The sequence below is a fragment of the Protobothrops mucrosquamatus genome, unplaced genomic scaffold (genome assembly GCF_001527695.2).
Source record: "Protobothrops mucrosquamatus isolate PMUCROS unplaced genomic scaffold, P.Mucros_1.0 scaffold186, whole genome shotgun sequence".
NCBI lineage: Eukaryota > Metazoa > Chordata > Lepidosauria > Squamata > Viperidae > Protobothrops > Protobothrops mucrosquamatus.
Window position 1 is genome coordinate 85,775 of NW_015386544.1, and position 15,995 is coordinate 101,769.

The following is a 15,995-nucleotide window of genomic DNA, read 5'->3' on the forward strand; positions in this document are numbered from 1 at the left end:
GAAGAAGAAGAAGAAGAAGAAGAAGAAGAAGAAGAAGAAGAAGAAGAAGAAGAAGAAGAAGAAGAAGAAGAAGAAGAAGAAGAAGAAAGAAAGTTCTACTCACAGCATGAGGTGAAGTTCCTCCAGCCAGTGACTGCTATCCCCTGGGTTTGGCAAGTGCTGGCATAATTTTGCAGCCAGCTACAAGCTGTCTGCACTGCTCCGCCATCAATGCAGGTGTCAAATAAGCAGTTTTTATAGAAGAAGGCTGGGTTGACCTTACTGTGGCACCTGGAGAAGACACCGCTCTTGCTAGGAATCAAACTGCACAGCTGCTGAGGCTTCCAGAAGCCTTCTACCTTACGACAAGTTGGGCACCTATCGCCACAGCCAGCCTGGCAAAAGGGGTCCCGCTTGGCCCAGCTGTGGCCAAACTCATTAATGCTGGAGACAACAAGGCCACCAGAGGTCTGAAGGTCATCATCAGGGCTGCCATTGTATCTCCCGCAAAGGCCATATGTGCTATTTTGGAGGCTCCGTGGAATCGTGATAGAGAGGAAGGTCCTCCAGTCATATACCACCTTCAGCCCAAAATCAGTCTCTATAACGATGTGGAAGCCGAAGGTGAATATGTTGACCTTCCCTTGGCCCAGCTTCAAAGGCAGGTAAAGACGCTCCTTGTTGATCTGCAAAAAGATGCAAGGAAAGTCAGTGAAAGAGGGCAGTTGAAGGAGGCACGCTTCAAAAAAAGACCAGCTGATCTAGGAAATCCAGGTTTAAACTCTCACTCCACATGAGAAGCTTACTACATATTTTTTTTTGGTAAGGTCTCCATATCTCTGCAGGATTTTCTCACAGTCAGGTTAAAAATCCAGCTCAGTTTGCAGCACTTGGACACCTAGCTGATCCTGGACAACCAAGCAAGGTCAGACCTGATTAATACCAAGAAAAAATGCCACTGGGAAAACTAAGACTAGACAGAAAAGTTAAAAAGAAAACCCATTAGAAGATAATAACAAACAGAAAATTACAGACATGGACATAGTCAAGAGGAGGCCATAAAGTCAACTTCAACCTGGTGGATTTTCTATCTTCACACATAAAACCCCCAAATTAACTGGTTTGGGGTGGTTTCAACCTCTTATCCTGATTAAGGCAATGGAGGAAAGAAGTCTCTATTGGCTTACAAGCACAGTATGTTTGTAGGCTCGATGGATCACAATGCTGTAGCTGAAAACTTCCACTTCCACCTGCTTCACCCACAGAGCCAGAGAAGGGTCCCGATCCTCATTCTTGGCAACAACTGTAAACTCAGGGAAAATATCTGACTTCTCTGACCTCTGGCGGTCAATAGTTGTACAAAGGACCAAAGGACAACTGCTCTGAAAGTCAAATGCAAATCCATCGAAGGTCAAGTAATGGCTGTAGCCAGAAATGATGCAGGAGGCATCTGTGCGGGCCTGACAATAATATAGTCCACTCTCCTCCAGGCAATATTCGTCCTCTTTGCAAGGGAGGTTCTCACAGCGCACACTGTTGTCAGAGCCATTGCAGTAGCAGAAGTACTGACAATCAATGTCCATCCAGAAGGACTGGTTGGTGGCGAGCTGGTGGCCCTCAAAGCTGCAGCCGCAGTCGCTACGGAGAATGCACTGGGTGCCCCGGAGCACAAAGCCTTTGTCACACTGGCAGCCCTCCACACAACTGTCTAGGCACACAGGCCCCATGCTCAGGGTGTCACAGGATTCAGAGCAGGACATGCATTCCTCAAAGTGACTGTTCTCAGGACAGGCAAGAGCTGGAAGAAAAGGAAGGGAGTCAGTGGTCAGATGGAAGCCATTTTCTGGATGAGGCAGCAGACACCTTGACCTGAGTCAAGCAGATGCGTTCATAGAGGTATTTCAAGATGGTAGCCATTTGCACAATCAAAGCTCTGTCCTTATTTTGCATAACACACTTAAAAAGAGTTAGGACTTTGGTCTCCTAACTTTGGTCAGGAGGTCCCAAACTACCATCTTGACATCTGTCACAGACACCCCTAGAATCAGGAGAACCCATATTTAACCTCTCATCCCATACAGAGATTCCCAACCAGGTTGAGAGGAAGACAGGAAGGGTGATCATATTAGATCTACAGATGGTTGTGAAATGAACAATCTGATATTTATAGAGAAGGACTTCCACAAAGTGAGAAATAGGATTGATTGTTTGATTGTTACAAATTATTCTTTCCCTTAATATATTACATCTTTGAATAGCAGGGAGATGGAGGGAAGGAGTTTTATTATTTATCCTTACAGAAGATACAGTGTGAGATTTGTCAATATGCTGGCATGATTTTTAAAAAATTCAACTTGCTTTATTATTGGTTTATCGAATACTTATTCAAACAGCTGAAAGGCGTTTTAGTTTTTTCTTAACCCTGCCCTTCTGTGTTTATTACTCTTCTCGCATTGATTATACATTGTACTACATTACACTGCCTTAACCTCAATGAAATTTCCTTGCAGCTTTAAATTTGCACCGTGATGGCTTTATTTTTCATTGCTTATCGATAAACCTTTTAATTTCATTTACAGCCACGAGGCTCATCCTTTGTTACTAATGAAGTTTCCCCCCACTAAAGTATAAATTTAAACCCAGCTGTCAGGTACAAAGAATAGAGAAAGTCACTGCCTCTATGCTGGACTTGTGAGTTTTATGGACCATTGTGAGATGCACAATGAGAATTTTGTGCTGATCTAGGAATTTTCTTCTTACATATCAGATTTCTGGGGTGGGGAGAAGCAAACTTTTGCATATTCCATTTTAAAGGAGCCCCTAATTAATATGCCTCTTATTACTCCTTTAAGATTAAGTTCCTGGACTTGGGTCTCTACAAAAGTCATGATCTGTTGGATCATTGTATTCGATTGCTTACATTTTCTTCAACTTAATTTAATTTCCATACTTATTTCTGCTTTTGCAAGATGTTATTTTAAATCTTTCCTTCATATTATCATATCTGTATCACTGGCAGCAAACATATTATCCCAGCTGATCAAAACAAAGAATTCTTCCTTCTCACATTTTAGTTATCCTCTGTTGTTACTCCTTAAGTCCCATATCCCTTGATTCCTGCATTCTGCATCAGGAATGTCTGTTTATGTGTGACTTCCTTGTCTTTAGTAAAGTGACTTATTTAGCACTACCTACCCTTATGTTTCTTGCGTTGACTAGTGCCTGAATATGAAATTACGTTTTTGAAAAAACAGAGACTTATAGCCATGTCCTGAAATCTGACAGCATGAAACACTGACTCTTGGGTCAAAGGCCACCATTCTAAGGACCAACTGTAGACTTTTGTATACCTAAGCAAGTGTTTCTAAGATTTGTGTTTCTAATTTCCATTAATGGCTTCACAAACCTTATGCTTTTTGAGCATAAGACTTAGAAAACTCCCATGAATGCCCAGAAGTCTTTTAGTGGATTCAGTCCTAATCTATATAACACGGGAATCCCATTAGACTGAGAATGATTATTGTTGTTATTTAATAACATCGAAGTCTTAGGGTCTTTTGACCTAAAGGGTCCATGATGTTGACCAATACTCAAACAGCTTAACTTCCTATAGGAAACAAGATGAAGATATATATCTCCCCCACTCCCCAACTTACGGCAAAAGCTTAAGCTTCTCCACTGGCCAATGTCCACTTCTGCGTTCTTACATGCGCTGGAATAGCGAGCTACCGAGTCACAGAGCTCTGACTCGTTTCCTCCACTTTGGCACAGACGGAAAAGGCAGGTCCTGTAATATGTGGACACGTTCACCACAGAGTGGCACTCCAGGAACGAGCTGTTTGTGGGGTCATTGATGACTCCACATTTGGAGCGGCTGCGATAGTCTTTCAGAAGCTCTGAATCATTGTTGCAGGCCTTGAGAAGGTCACCACATTCCCCATTACAGATCTCATTGAAAGTTGTCCAGCTATCCAGAAAAACCACCAGGTTATCTGTGCATTTCCCATTGGGAAAGCAGAATTCATCACTGCTGTTTCCATTGAAATAGCCACAGAGGCCTCCAGTACAGTTGAAATATGTGGTGGAGAGACGTATCTCCAAGATACCCAAGTCTGAGTAGTGGATATGGATGAGTCCATCCAATTCAACAACTGTCCCATTTTTACTTCGGTAGATTTCTAGTTGCCCAGAAGGATGGAAATATGGAAGCTCTGCCTCATATCCATTCACCTGCAAAGGAAAAAAGGAAAAGAAGAGGCAACAAATGAATGAAGAAACTAAAGAATCCCATGGTATCTTCCTGTTCTTCCTTTGATTAGTGAGGCATCAGCAGAATTGAGCAATGGAAGTCAACAAGAAAGCACACTTCATGTGGAGATAAATTGTATGTCTACAGCTGAAGTTTTCTGACAAACATAAGCTGAACGGTATTTAAATTTGGGCTACCCAGAAAGCACGACTTGAAGACATTTTTAAGAGAGGAGACTTTGGGAATCTAAAAAAGTTTTTCACATTATATAGCAATTTTTCATTAAATTTAAGAGTAAATGTTCTCATTTCTGAAATACAAATATTTACATAGCAGATAACTTTTCAAACCCAGCTTTGCCTTCAGTTACTCATATAATTTAAGCATAAGCACAGTCACTCATGCTCTTGTCACCTCCCGCCTGGACTACTGTAATGCTCTCTACATGGGGCTCCCTCAGAGGAGCACCCGGAGGCTTCAAATGGTCCAGAATGCGGCCGCGCGGGCGGTGTTGGGAGGGACTCGTCGCTCCCATGTGACACCGCTACTGCGCGAGCTGCACTGGTTGCCAGTGGCCCTCCGGGTGCGNGACCCGGTTATCTCCGAGACCGCCTTCTGCCGCAGATCCCCTCCCTCAGACCGGTACGCTCCCACAGAGTGGGCCTCCTCAGGGTGCCGTCGGCCAAGCAATGTCGGCTGGCGACCCCCAGGGGGAGGGCCTTCTCTGTGGGTGCCCCTACCCTCTGGAACGAACTACCCCCCGAGATCCGGATGATTCCGGATCTCCTCGCTTTCCGTCGCGCCCTCAAGACATGGCTCTTCCAGCAAGCGGACCTGACCTAGGGAGGATTTTATATGGGGTTTATTTTTTAGCAATTTGACAGAGACACAACTTTAAAATTTGATTTAATTCGGTTTTATCGGGGGGGGGAATGTATTTATGTTTTGTTTTAAATATGTTGTGCGCTGCCCTGAGTCCCGTCGGGAGAAGGGCGGCATATAAATTAAATTAAAAGTAAAAAAAAGTAAATAGAGTTAAAACAGCTGTTTATCATCTCAAAATGTCATCCAGAACTATTTCAGAAGGCTCTTCTAGAACCTTGGAACTGAAGTCCTAACTTATGTGGAGATCACTGGATTGGGATGATGATCTGTATGGATTTCTCTACCTCAAAGGAATTACAAGCTCTTCTTGGAAGCCAAGCTTTGCCTTCAACTCATGCCGTTATCCCAGAGTGACAGTACTAGATTTTTGATACTCAGGAAAACTTCAGATGTCAGCCATTCAAAAAGAAAATACAAGACCCAAAGCTGATTTGATAGACATATGAGAGAAGCAACAGTTGCTGTAGAGATAGACAGACTTACTGGAAAGATCAGAAAACATAATTGACATGGGTGGAAGGCACACACACAAAAAAATTCTGGCAATTAGAGCAAATACAATCCAAGATTGTTGTTTTTTATTTTTTTTCTTACAATGCAATGTCATCATGAGATTGGCAAGAGGAGACAATAGAATAGAAAACATCTTTCCTCTGCTTTCGAATCACGTGTTATGTTCATACATACCAGGAGACACATTCAGCAGTGCTGCTAGCGTGGAAGATATGTTTAAAATAAGCTGTCGGTTGCTTCCTTTTTGTAAAGCCCTTCTATCCACCTGGTGGCAGTGTCACCCACAAGACCACTGGAAAGCAACATTTCTGCAGGGCTGTGCATTTAGAAGAGTAGAACTGAGTTTCTTGAGAGGTTGCAAAACTAAGGAAAGCAATCTTGTTCCATGTTTCCCCCCCCAATGGAGGGGATCTGCTGGTTTTCCCGAGGAATCAAGTAATCTACACCACCGTTATTGACTTCGCAAAGGTTGCAAGACAAGGAGTGGGCAATCATGAATTTATATTAAACAAATTGCACATGGTACCATTTTTCCAAAAAGAAAAGCATTTCCATCAATTGTAGGGGAACCCTATATTAATGTTGACCCAGCTGCTTATAAGAATAGCCATCTAGATTCTAGCAGGACAACCGTGTATATTTACACTCATTTACCTTTATCATATTCTATCAGAAATTCTGCACAAAGAGACCATTATCCAGATGCTTGGATATCCAAAACAGAGAGAGAAAGTAGAGATAGGTAGTCCAAATCCTCTATATCCAACTCCATCACTTTTCTCAACATGGTGATGAAAGTCTGCAGGGAAGCTATATGGCATGTTTGCTTGAATCTGGCTATAGTTCTTCATGATTGGAAATCCTCAAAATCAGGATTTCCATGGTGAATATAACTGTTGTTCCATTCTGTCAACTTAATTACAATTTATTATTGATCTTACACATCAAGCTCCCATCTTTTGTATTACGAGAAGCTTTTTATCTCTTAAAAGAGATCAAACTTAATCTTCCTGTGCTATAATTGCATGAATGCAATTTGCAGGTCATAAGAACATAAATTGCCCCCTGCTGGACTGGACCCCTGGCCTGACTAGTCCAAAAGTCTGTATGCATAACGGTCAACCAACTGTACAAGGAAGCCCACTAAGCTCCCAACAGATGGCCTTCAGAGACAGTCCACTGCCATCAAGTCTAATAGTTATTGATCCCATCAAGTCTGGCATTATTTTGTTGGCTATGTAAATAGAAGCTCTAGTCAATGAGATGACTTCAGGCTACAAGAAGAGTTTAATTCTTTCTTTATTAAAGCCCAAGCTAATGTTCCTCAATTTGAAATATTCTGGATGCACAGAGATTCCCCTCCCCAGCTTCCAAAAGACCTTTAGCCCACAGCCATTTGGAAGACTTCAAGCTGGGGGACCAAATCAAAACTCATCTCTCTTTAAAGCCCACAATCCAATGCTCTGTCAGACCAGAGTAGGCAGGACTACTAGTTTCATCCTTTGAAAAGTTCTTTAATTGTACTCCTGCAACTATCAGCCATTTCAGATTTAGTCCTTTGGATAGGGAGTGGGAGAGAATCAAAGCTGGACATCTGTAAAGATCAGAGAAGTTCTGTCTCTGTCAAAGAATCTCACATTTGGGGAAAGCCGAGAAGCAAAGACATCTTCTAACTTGAAGACACAAGCAATTATTTCAATGGTCAGCAAGGGCAGAGCCAAATGGAGGTTGTTTGATCATGTCTCTAAACTCTTCCTGTATCTTCCATTATGAGCATTAAAATTGACAGGCAACTGTCTAGTGGCATGAAAATGTCAGCACCAGATGCAGCTAATGAGACATCTGAACATATGTGAAGCTTTGCCTCTGCAGAGTTAGAAAAAAAGAACCAAAAGGAATTTTCACCGGGGTTAAAGAAGCACAGGTAGCAGACACAATGAAGGGCAACAAAATACCCCATTTGATCATGAATCATCCTCCCTGCACCATCCTCTCCCAAAATTTGATTTCTCCGTTAGCACTTCATCTTCTGAGTTCATTTGATAGTCACCTCCCTCCTATCTGTTGGTTTACATCAACTATCCTCCAGACTTTCCCATCTGGGGGAAAAAGGATGGCTATGCATATGTTTACAGTATCTGCTAGTTTCCTATATTGGTCAATTTCAGTGACTTGCCTCTCCCCTCCAGGTTAAGAAAATAATTTGGCCAGCAGTTGATCTATTTTAGTTCTCCAACCTACAGATGGTTGCACATTTGTAACAAGTTCCCTCTGAATAAAACTGGCTCATGAACATTTGTCAAGACTGTGCTATAAAATGGTTTCCTGCAATTAAGAGCAATGAGCATGTCACCCACAGAAAATCCCTACCTTGATTTCAGAGTTGTCTACACCACCAATCTTAACATCTTGATTGGCAACTTGGATCATCAAGGTACGAAGCCAGTCAGAACTTGAGTCTGGTTTCTTTTTGCTGATGTCCACTTCCAGGTAAGTGGGCCTGTCTGAGCATGTTTTTACCAAGGTATAAGAATTGTCCAAGGGATAAACAAAGCCAACTCCATCAAAAGTGTGCAGGACTTGATCCTGAGATACCAAACACAAAGTCTCTCGCTTGGGGTAACACCCTTGATACCCTTTCTCAACTGTACACACTTCTCCTTCCTGACAAGTGGCATTGAAGCAGTTGACATCTCCTCCTTCTTCACACCAGCATTGCACTGTGCAATCCACAGAAGCCCAGAAGGATTCCCCCACAGCATGGTAGCGGCCATCCACATCGCAACCACACTCTTGAACAGGGACACAGGTGTCGGTGCTGAGAACATAGCCTTCAATGCACTCACAGCCTTCAGTGCAAGGAGGGTTGCAGTTCAAAGGGGCTGTTAAGTCCGAGCAGGTGGCTGGGCAGCTACTAGTACAGATGGAGTAGTGACTGAATTCTGGGCAGTTTACAGCTGTTGCTGAAAAAGACAAACAGAACAGTGGATAAGGTTGATACAGCAATTGCCAATTCAGAATGATGGACATATTGAGTCTCCAACTTGGTGGTAGCACCGAGTCAACTTTGGCTGACCTTGAAAGAAGCTATACAAGATTGTGTCTCATTCCTATTTGGATGTGAGTCCCTCTGAAAAACCCCAAGCCCTAGGTAGCAACAGCAAGTTGCTTCTACACAGTTGCCAAGAAAATTATGGATGAAGTCACCAAGAGTTGAGTTTGAATCAAGGGAGGCTTACTGAACATGTATTTTTTCCAAGGGACTACAAACCAGGAAGAAACAGAGACAAAAAGTGATGAAGGAAAAGAAATATTGGCAGGAAGTTATGACCAGATTGTTCACCATTAACTGTAGTCTAATTTACCCATGATGCAATTTAAAAAAAGCTTAAAAGGGTACAGACCAGTGACCAGATGAATGGCTAAGAGAGGGTCCCTCAGGTCATGTCTGATAATCTATTATGAAATCTTTTTATTGTTACTCTTTCCAGGAGTTCTGTGATTCAAATATGGACAAAAGCATCATTCAAGGGCACTAAACCTGCCATTTCTACTGTTTGGTCAAATTATAGCCAAGATCTTCTCCTCAGGAACTGGTTTCTCTCCTTAGCCTCTGATAATCATATGTTTGATTCCTTTCTACATATCCGTCCTTCCTTCCTTCCTAACTCAGGATGACCAAGTAAAAGTTGATGGACTGGAATCCCTGCATGAAGCAGGTGAGCCCTGAAATTTTGCTGGGCCTGCTTCTGTCTGAAAAGCCAAGGCTTGGTGACTTACCGCATCCCGTCTGCCCCCTCCAGTCTCCAATCGGGATCCCTAAGGCCTGGCAAACCAAGGCATAGGCTTGAATGGCTTGGCAAAGTCCTCCTGTGCCATTATCACGGATGCTGCACAAATCATACACACAGCTGTGCACAAACGCTGTGGGGTCGACAATGGCCCCACATTCCCACAAAGGGCCTCCAGTTTTGTTGATGAAGCCACAGTACTCGGGACCGAAGTAGAGAGACTCCATCGCCATGTCACAAAGACTGCAGTTGTCTAAGCAGCCTGGCGAGCACTTCCATTCAGGATGGTAAACCCGCCAGCTTTCTCCCAAATCCAGGACAGAAGTGGCCAGTTTCCCATCGGAGCGTAGGATGTCATCTTCAGGATTCTTGTTGTAGTTCCCACATAGGCCACAGGTAGCATTAATGTAGGAACCGGGAACTGAAATGGCAGCATAATGGTCGCCATCATATGTCACCAAAAGACCAAAGTCAGTTTCCACAGCGGTTGACATGCCACTCTGATAGATTTTTATGGCTCCCAGTTCCAAGAAGACAGGCAGAGACATGACCAAATCATCTATCTGTGACATGGATATAAAGTTAATATTTATCATCATCATTGTCCAAAATGAGATGATTAAAAATGGATTTATTTACTATCATTGTAGATGAATCTTCTACTGCTATAATTATCACTGTCAATACAAATTAAGCAGCTGATATTTATTGAGGTAGTGCAAAAAGAAAAAAAAACATAAAGAAAGTTTTGAATCACTCAGTCTAATCCTAAGGCTGTACGTATGTCTGTGTCAGAGAGGAGGAAAAAAAGAGAATGAAACAAGACCTCAATTCCACAGACAGAAATTGAGTAGGTTCAGGACCCTCTAGTACAGGGATCTCCAAACTTGGCAAGTTTAACACTTGTGGACTTCAACTCCCAGAATTCCCCAGTCAGCCACACTGGCTGGGGAATTCTGGGAGTTGAAGTCCACAAGTCTTAAACTTGCCAAGTTTGCAGACCCCTGCTCTAGTAGAAGGAATTTGTAATGGCGTGTGGGTATGAACTTGGAAGATGATGGGAAGCGCTGCAGTCAAGGCAAGTCCAATAAGAGGTTGTGATCAGATAAGAGGAAGGGGAGCCAGCAACTGAACAACAGACAGAGAAAAAAGTCTCAGAAAGGATTCCTCATAACTTATCAGGCTCTAAAAAGAGACAGCGGGAAATTCGTACATTCAGACTTGCATGATTCTGTTGTATAGACTTATAATAAATAAAAACAGGGTTCTTCAGAGTGTGCTTTTTAACTGGTCTACCTGGGAAGGCTGACATCAATCTTGCAAATCTGAAAATACATTTCTTCTGTTTCCTTCATAGCCAAGAAACTAGGGAGGGTCCTTCTGAGATGTTTGCCATGTCCACATTCCTGTTGTGGGCTAAGCAGCCTCTTACCTGTCTGTCACCCTGCCTGTGACTCGCCCCCATGTTTCTCAAGGTCATTCCCACATACCATTACAAAATTATGGAGCACATGCACTCAGCCATAGTTTCTCCCAAGAGTAGCTATAATTTTCCTATCATAAACATATGATGTAGCACCAAGGATTGAAGAACAATGTCACAACATGTCACACCCAATTATTGAAATATTGTTTCTTGCAAACTTTTTGGGGATCAGCTGTTAGAAAATTGCTCTAAAGCCACTCTCCGCTTGGGATTGTTGGCTAGACATCACAGCTTGAATGATTTGTCTAAGCAGATGCTTATTTCTGGGGATTAACCTGGACTTCTGGCAGACTGAAGATGACAAGCACACTTTTCTATTATCCAAAATAATAACCTTGAAAGGATACTGTGTGCAAGAAAATGTCCATTCAAACTATGTTGGATTTTATTTCCAGCATAGGTTTTTACTAATGTCCCTGGTTGCCTGCCTGGAAGATTATGGAAGATGAAAGCCAACCTATATGGTGGGCATTAGTTGGAAAAAAGCTGATTCTGTGATGTGACATTTTCCATATTATTGCCATTAGATGAAAAAAAAAATAATCAAAACATCCCAGAAATGAACAGAAACTTCTATTTTCTAAGCTAGCTCACTGCTGCATGTTTTTACTGAGGGCTGCTTTTTTCCCCTTTAAAATTTCTTTCCAGATACATCCAGACAATGGAATGATGTCGTGACATCATCTCGCAATGATTTTTGGGATATTCATACCCATCACTGGGGCAAGTGAAGCAATTCTGGAAGGCACAGCTCTTCCTTTTCCTGCGTGAATATTTTTTTTTTTCTGTGAAAATCCCCCAAAGACATAGAGAATTCACTTTTCTCTACAGCTGTGGTTCCCACAAGCTCATCCTGAGGGTGAAACACGTACAAATCCTCTCAGTACGGGAGGGCGAATCTCACCATAATCTTCCCAAAGCTGCCCTTGGGAATGACAATTTTGTGCGAATAGATCTCAATGGAGATGTCCTTCAGCCAGGAGACAGAAGAACCACCACGATTCTCATTCTTGGCTTCCACGCTAAAGAAGGGCAAGCTGGATCCTGGCCAACACTGCCTGGCAAGCAAGTAGGAGCAGGACCCTTGGAAATGGAAAAGGAAGCCATCGAAGGTATGGTAGTGCGGGTCTCCAAAGATCACACAGGTGCTGCTCTCCATTGACACACACTGGAAGAATTTATCCTTCGCCTCACAGATTTCATAAGGGCCACAGGACACCTCCTGGCAGAAGAGTTCGTTGTTGAAATCCAGGCAACGGCACTTGGTGGAGCAGTTGGCGCTTTCCCAGAAGATCTCCCCTTGACGGAGAAATTGGCCTAGAACAAACCATATAATCAAGGTCATCTTCATGTCTATGGAGATTCTCAGTCATCCAGGTCATGGTTGTCCCAAAGGAGCTTTCTCAAAAGGCAACTGGACTGTTTTTCTTTTTCCTTGAAGATGTTTCACTTCTCATCTGAAAAGTCTAAGCAGAATGTCTTGGAGGAAAAACAAAGTCCAGCTGCCTTTTGAAAAAGCACCTTTGGAACAAGGTCATCTTCACTGTTCAAAGCAAGAATCTGAGGTATAAATGAGAAGATAAATCAAGAAAGATTGGAATTTTAGATTCCTTCTAGAAACAGTGATGACTCATATTTCTATTCACAAGTCCACTGAACCCTGATCAATCCCATTTGCTGTCTATCCACATTTGCAAAAAGTGAAAGCAGAGTGACCAGAACTAGGGTTACTCTTAGGCTTCCTATGGTGGTCTAACATTTTGGATCATACTTCCCATTATCATTGCCATATATACCTTCAGTGAGACAAGGTGTTGTCCAAAACATCCGAAGGAGAGGAGGGTGGTTTATTCTATTAAGCCCTGTGCTATTAACTCTGCAAGAGAACCCTGATTTAACTACTTTTTTATTATAATCTGCTTTAAAAGCTTGGAAAGTGTCCCAAAGAGCATCAGACAGCATTTTTTTCAGTGTGGGATGTGTATTTGAGAAACTAGCAGCTATAATCTGAAGTACGATCACAAAACTGTAATGTGACATATTAAGACACATTACCATCGGCATATTAAGGCACATCTTACCTCCATTGCATTTGCATCATCATATTTCCCATATATGTATGATTTCTTCAGCGCACCAGATCGGCTAAACAAATCAGACCTGTTAATGCTTGCAGGGGTGACCATCAAGGCTAGAGGCCAGGGGTGTCCAGTCTTGACAATTTTAAGACCCGTGGACTTCAACTCCCAGAAATCCCCAGTCAGCATGGTTGGCTGAGGAATTCTGGGAGTTGAAGTCCATGGGTCTTAAAATTGTCAAAGTTGGACACCTCTCCTTTAGGCTAAACTTTGTATTAAAGTTGGTGACAGGATCTAGCTAACCTTGGCTGCTCTTGGCAACTTAAGCAAGGACCAACTTGGTTAGGGCATGAATGGGAGAAATCCTAAGGTTATAAACTAGTTGGTGAAGTCAGAAAACCATCTTGGAAAAAGGCAAGGTTGTATCAGAACAGTTTCCAGGAAAACCACATCCATCAGGGGTCCAGCTTAATCCAAGGTTTTCTACTTTCTCCCCTCAGTAGAGCTTCAATGTGCTATGGCTCCTTTCCTCCACAGGCAGCAAAACACTGGCCCAGCCACAGGAATTTAGCCAGCATTCTCTCTAAATGTAAAATTGGAAAACTAAATCTCATGTTTAAATCACAGGGCACTGACCACAGTTAAATAACAACTGGCTGGCTTCTAAAAACAACCAGGTGGATGCAGCATGAATTATATCTCAAGCATGCTGCGGTTGCTATAACTTAATTCTATTAATAATGGGTGAGTTACGTCTGCGGCTCAAGGGGTGTTAATTGCCTGTTTAGACTCGTTTTTCCTTCCATATGAATTAGCACTAATTAAACATCAAACAGTGCAACTTTGGAGACTTCATATTTTACAATAGCCACAACGGTTTTGACTGTAATTCTTAATGAGATGGGTGTCTGCCTCTTTGTCTTACACATAGCTAATTATTGCACACACAAAAATAATGTATTGCTTGTGCCTGTAACCATCATTATAAAACAAAGCAAGAATAGAATGTCTATCAGGTTGTGTCGATAGAGATTGCCGTAACTTGCTGAGTAAGGATCTTTGGTTCCCATTTATTTTTAACAATGGCCTTTGGAAAGCCTGAATTAGACTCCTAAACACTGGGAGTTTTGGTCATTCAAAATGCTTCATTTTGTACTTGACTCCAAATTGACTGATCCCGAGACTTGCTAGCTCTGATCAACGCTCCCTTTTCTTACTCCTTCCTTCTCTCCTTTTCACTTGGTAACCTTCTCCATCTGCTTTCTTGCCTTCATCCCCTCTTCTATCCTCCTCATTTAAAGCCCCACCAACCTGCAGATAAAAGTTCTTCACCTAGCTTTTGGGTCAACTTGGGCTCCAACTGACCGTGGGGGTGGATCCATCCCAAATGTCGCCATAATTTCAATTTGTTTCATATTTGCAAGCCTCTGGTTATGCAAATGATATTCCCCGGTGATAGCAAAAAATGCTTTTGCTTTGGGATCTTCTTATTAATGGAACTTTTTTGATGAAATTGAAAACTCCAAAGCAATCTCAATACTCTTGCATGGAATTCAAACAGACTTTCGCACCAGAACTTGAACAGAGGGACTAGAATGCTGTAAAAGTTCATAATTTAGAAGTTGGGAGGAATTTTAATCCTTCCACCACCTCCCTGGAGGCAGACAATTCTCCTTTTATTTTCTGAGCAGTTGCATTTGTAAAGAGAAGATGAACAGGCTCTCTGGGTGGCTATTTTAAAGACCTAACACAAGAAATTTTAACGAGCAGGCAATAATGAAAAAGAATCACTTTATTTTCTTTTGAAAGGACTCTGCATGTTGCAGATTGTAAGGGCAGCTCAGGCACATGTTTTGTGACTGACTTTATGGCATCTCTGAATTTCAACATTGCTGGTGTCCAAGAGAAATTTCTATTACAAAGCAACAGAGCTAAAACTCATACAAGAAATGGACACTTTGCAACTGGACTCAGTAAGAATAAGGAATGGTTTTACTTCTTCACAAAGTCATTGTCACTGTACCTGTTCGTAGCCTACATGGGTTTTTTTTTGTTTTGTTTTTTGTAATTATCTCCATGTTGGGATTCGATGTGGTTTCTAAATGCCCTCCAAATAGGTGGAACTTCACCTCTCAAAATTCTGTAGCCAGGTTGATCATTGTAAAGAACTGAAATCCACACATCTGGAGATTGCCCAGGTTGGGAAAAATTAAATCAGATTTGTGGTGAGAATAAAATGGATGGTGGTTATGAGGTCCGCTTCCATGAATTCAATTTATGGAAGGTGATGGTAACAATGATGATACTAATAATAACAACAAAGAATTTGTTAAATCTGTATCTCACCATTCCATTTGGATTTTGGATTTATTTGGATCTACAAGAGATGGATCAGATTGGGGTTATGTTTCTTGGCTAATTGGTGGTGTGCAGTGCTTACACCCCTTCTCTCTTGCAGCCAATGGAACCAATATGCTAACATCACAATATATTTATTAAAACATTGCCAAATTCTTGGCTACCTTTTGCTCTGATACAGTAATATGGTTTATCCATGCCTCTGTTAATTACTATTAGAACAGATAGAAAGTGAGAGAACAATGCACTTAATAAGACCATTTAAATATATATATATATATATATGAAAAGCTCTTAATGGCCTCGGCTAGATTTGTTCTTCATTATCTGGCATAGCAAGATAAAAGCTGAATGGCACTTTATACTAATGACAATCAATGCTGATGGATAACATTAAGACATAGCGACAATGAGCTATAAATGACGACAATATCACACAAATTGCATTTTGGGGAGAATTCCCACGAAGAACTACCATTTTCAGATTTCCCCCAGGAATTCTTTGAAGAAAAAAGTTATATTGCTCTTGAAATTCTGTCTGAGTTTGTCACTAAATAGCAGGAAGGGGTTATATGTTCCATTTATATTCTGCCTTTCCACACCGAAGACAATCAAGACGTGCAACCACAAAAGAGAAAATGTAAACAATCCAAATG

General features: G+C 41.8%; 1 protein-coding gene across 1 annotated transcript in view; it reads right to left on the minus strand.

The window, feature by feature from the left end:
• The window catches only part of TECTA (tectorin alpha), a 43,713-nt gene that overhangs the window by 14,818 nt on the left and 12,900 nt on the right, over window positions 1-15,995 (minus strand). Inside the window, exons 6-11 of the mRNA XM_015813735.1 lie at window positions 11,808-12,220; window positions 9,407-9,980; window positions 7,997-8,589; window positions 3,636-4,209; window positions 1,167-1,777; window positions 104-665 (exon numbers count right to left, since the gene is read on the minus strand). Coding sequence (XP_015669221.1) covers window positions 104-665; window positions 1,167-1,777; window positions 3,636-4,209; window positions 7,997-8,589; window positions 9,407-9,980; window positions 11,808-12,220 — 3,327 coding nt within the window. The remainder of the gene's footprint in view (window positions 1-103; window positions 666-1,166; window positions 1,778-3,635; window positions 4,210-7,996; window positions 8,590-9,406; window positions 9,981-11,807; window positions 12,221-15,995) is intronic.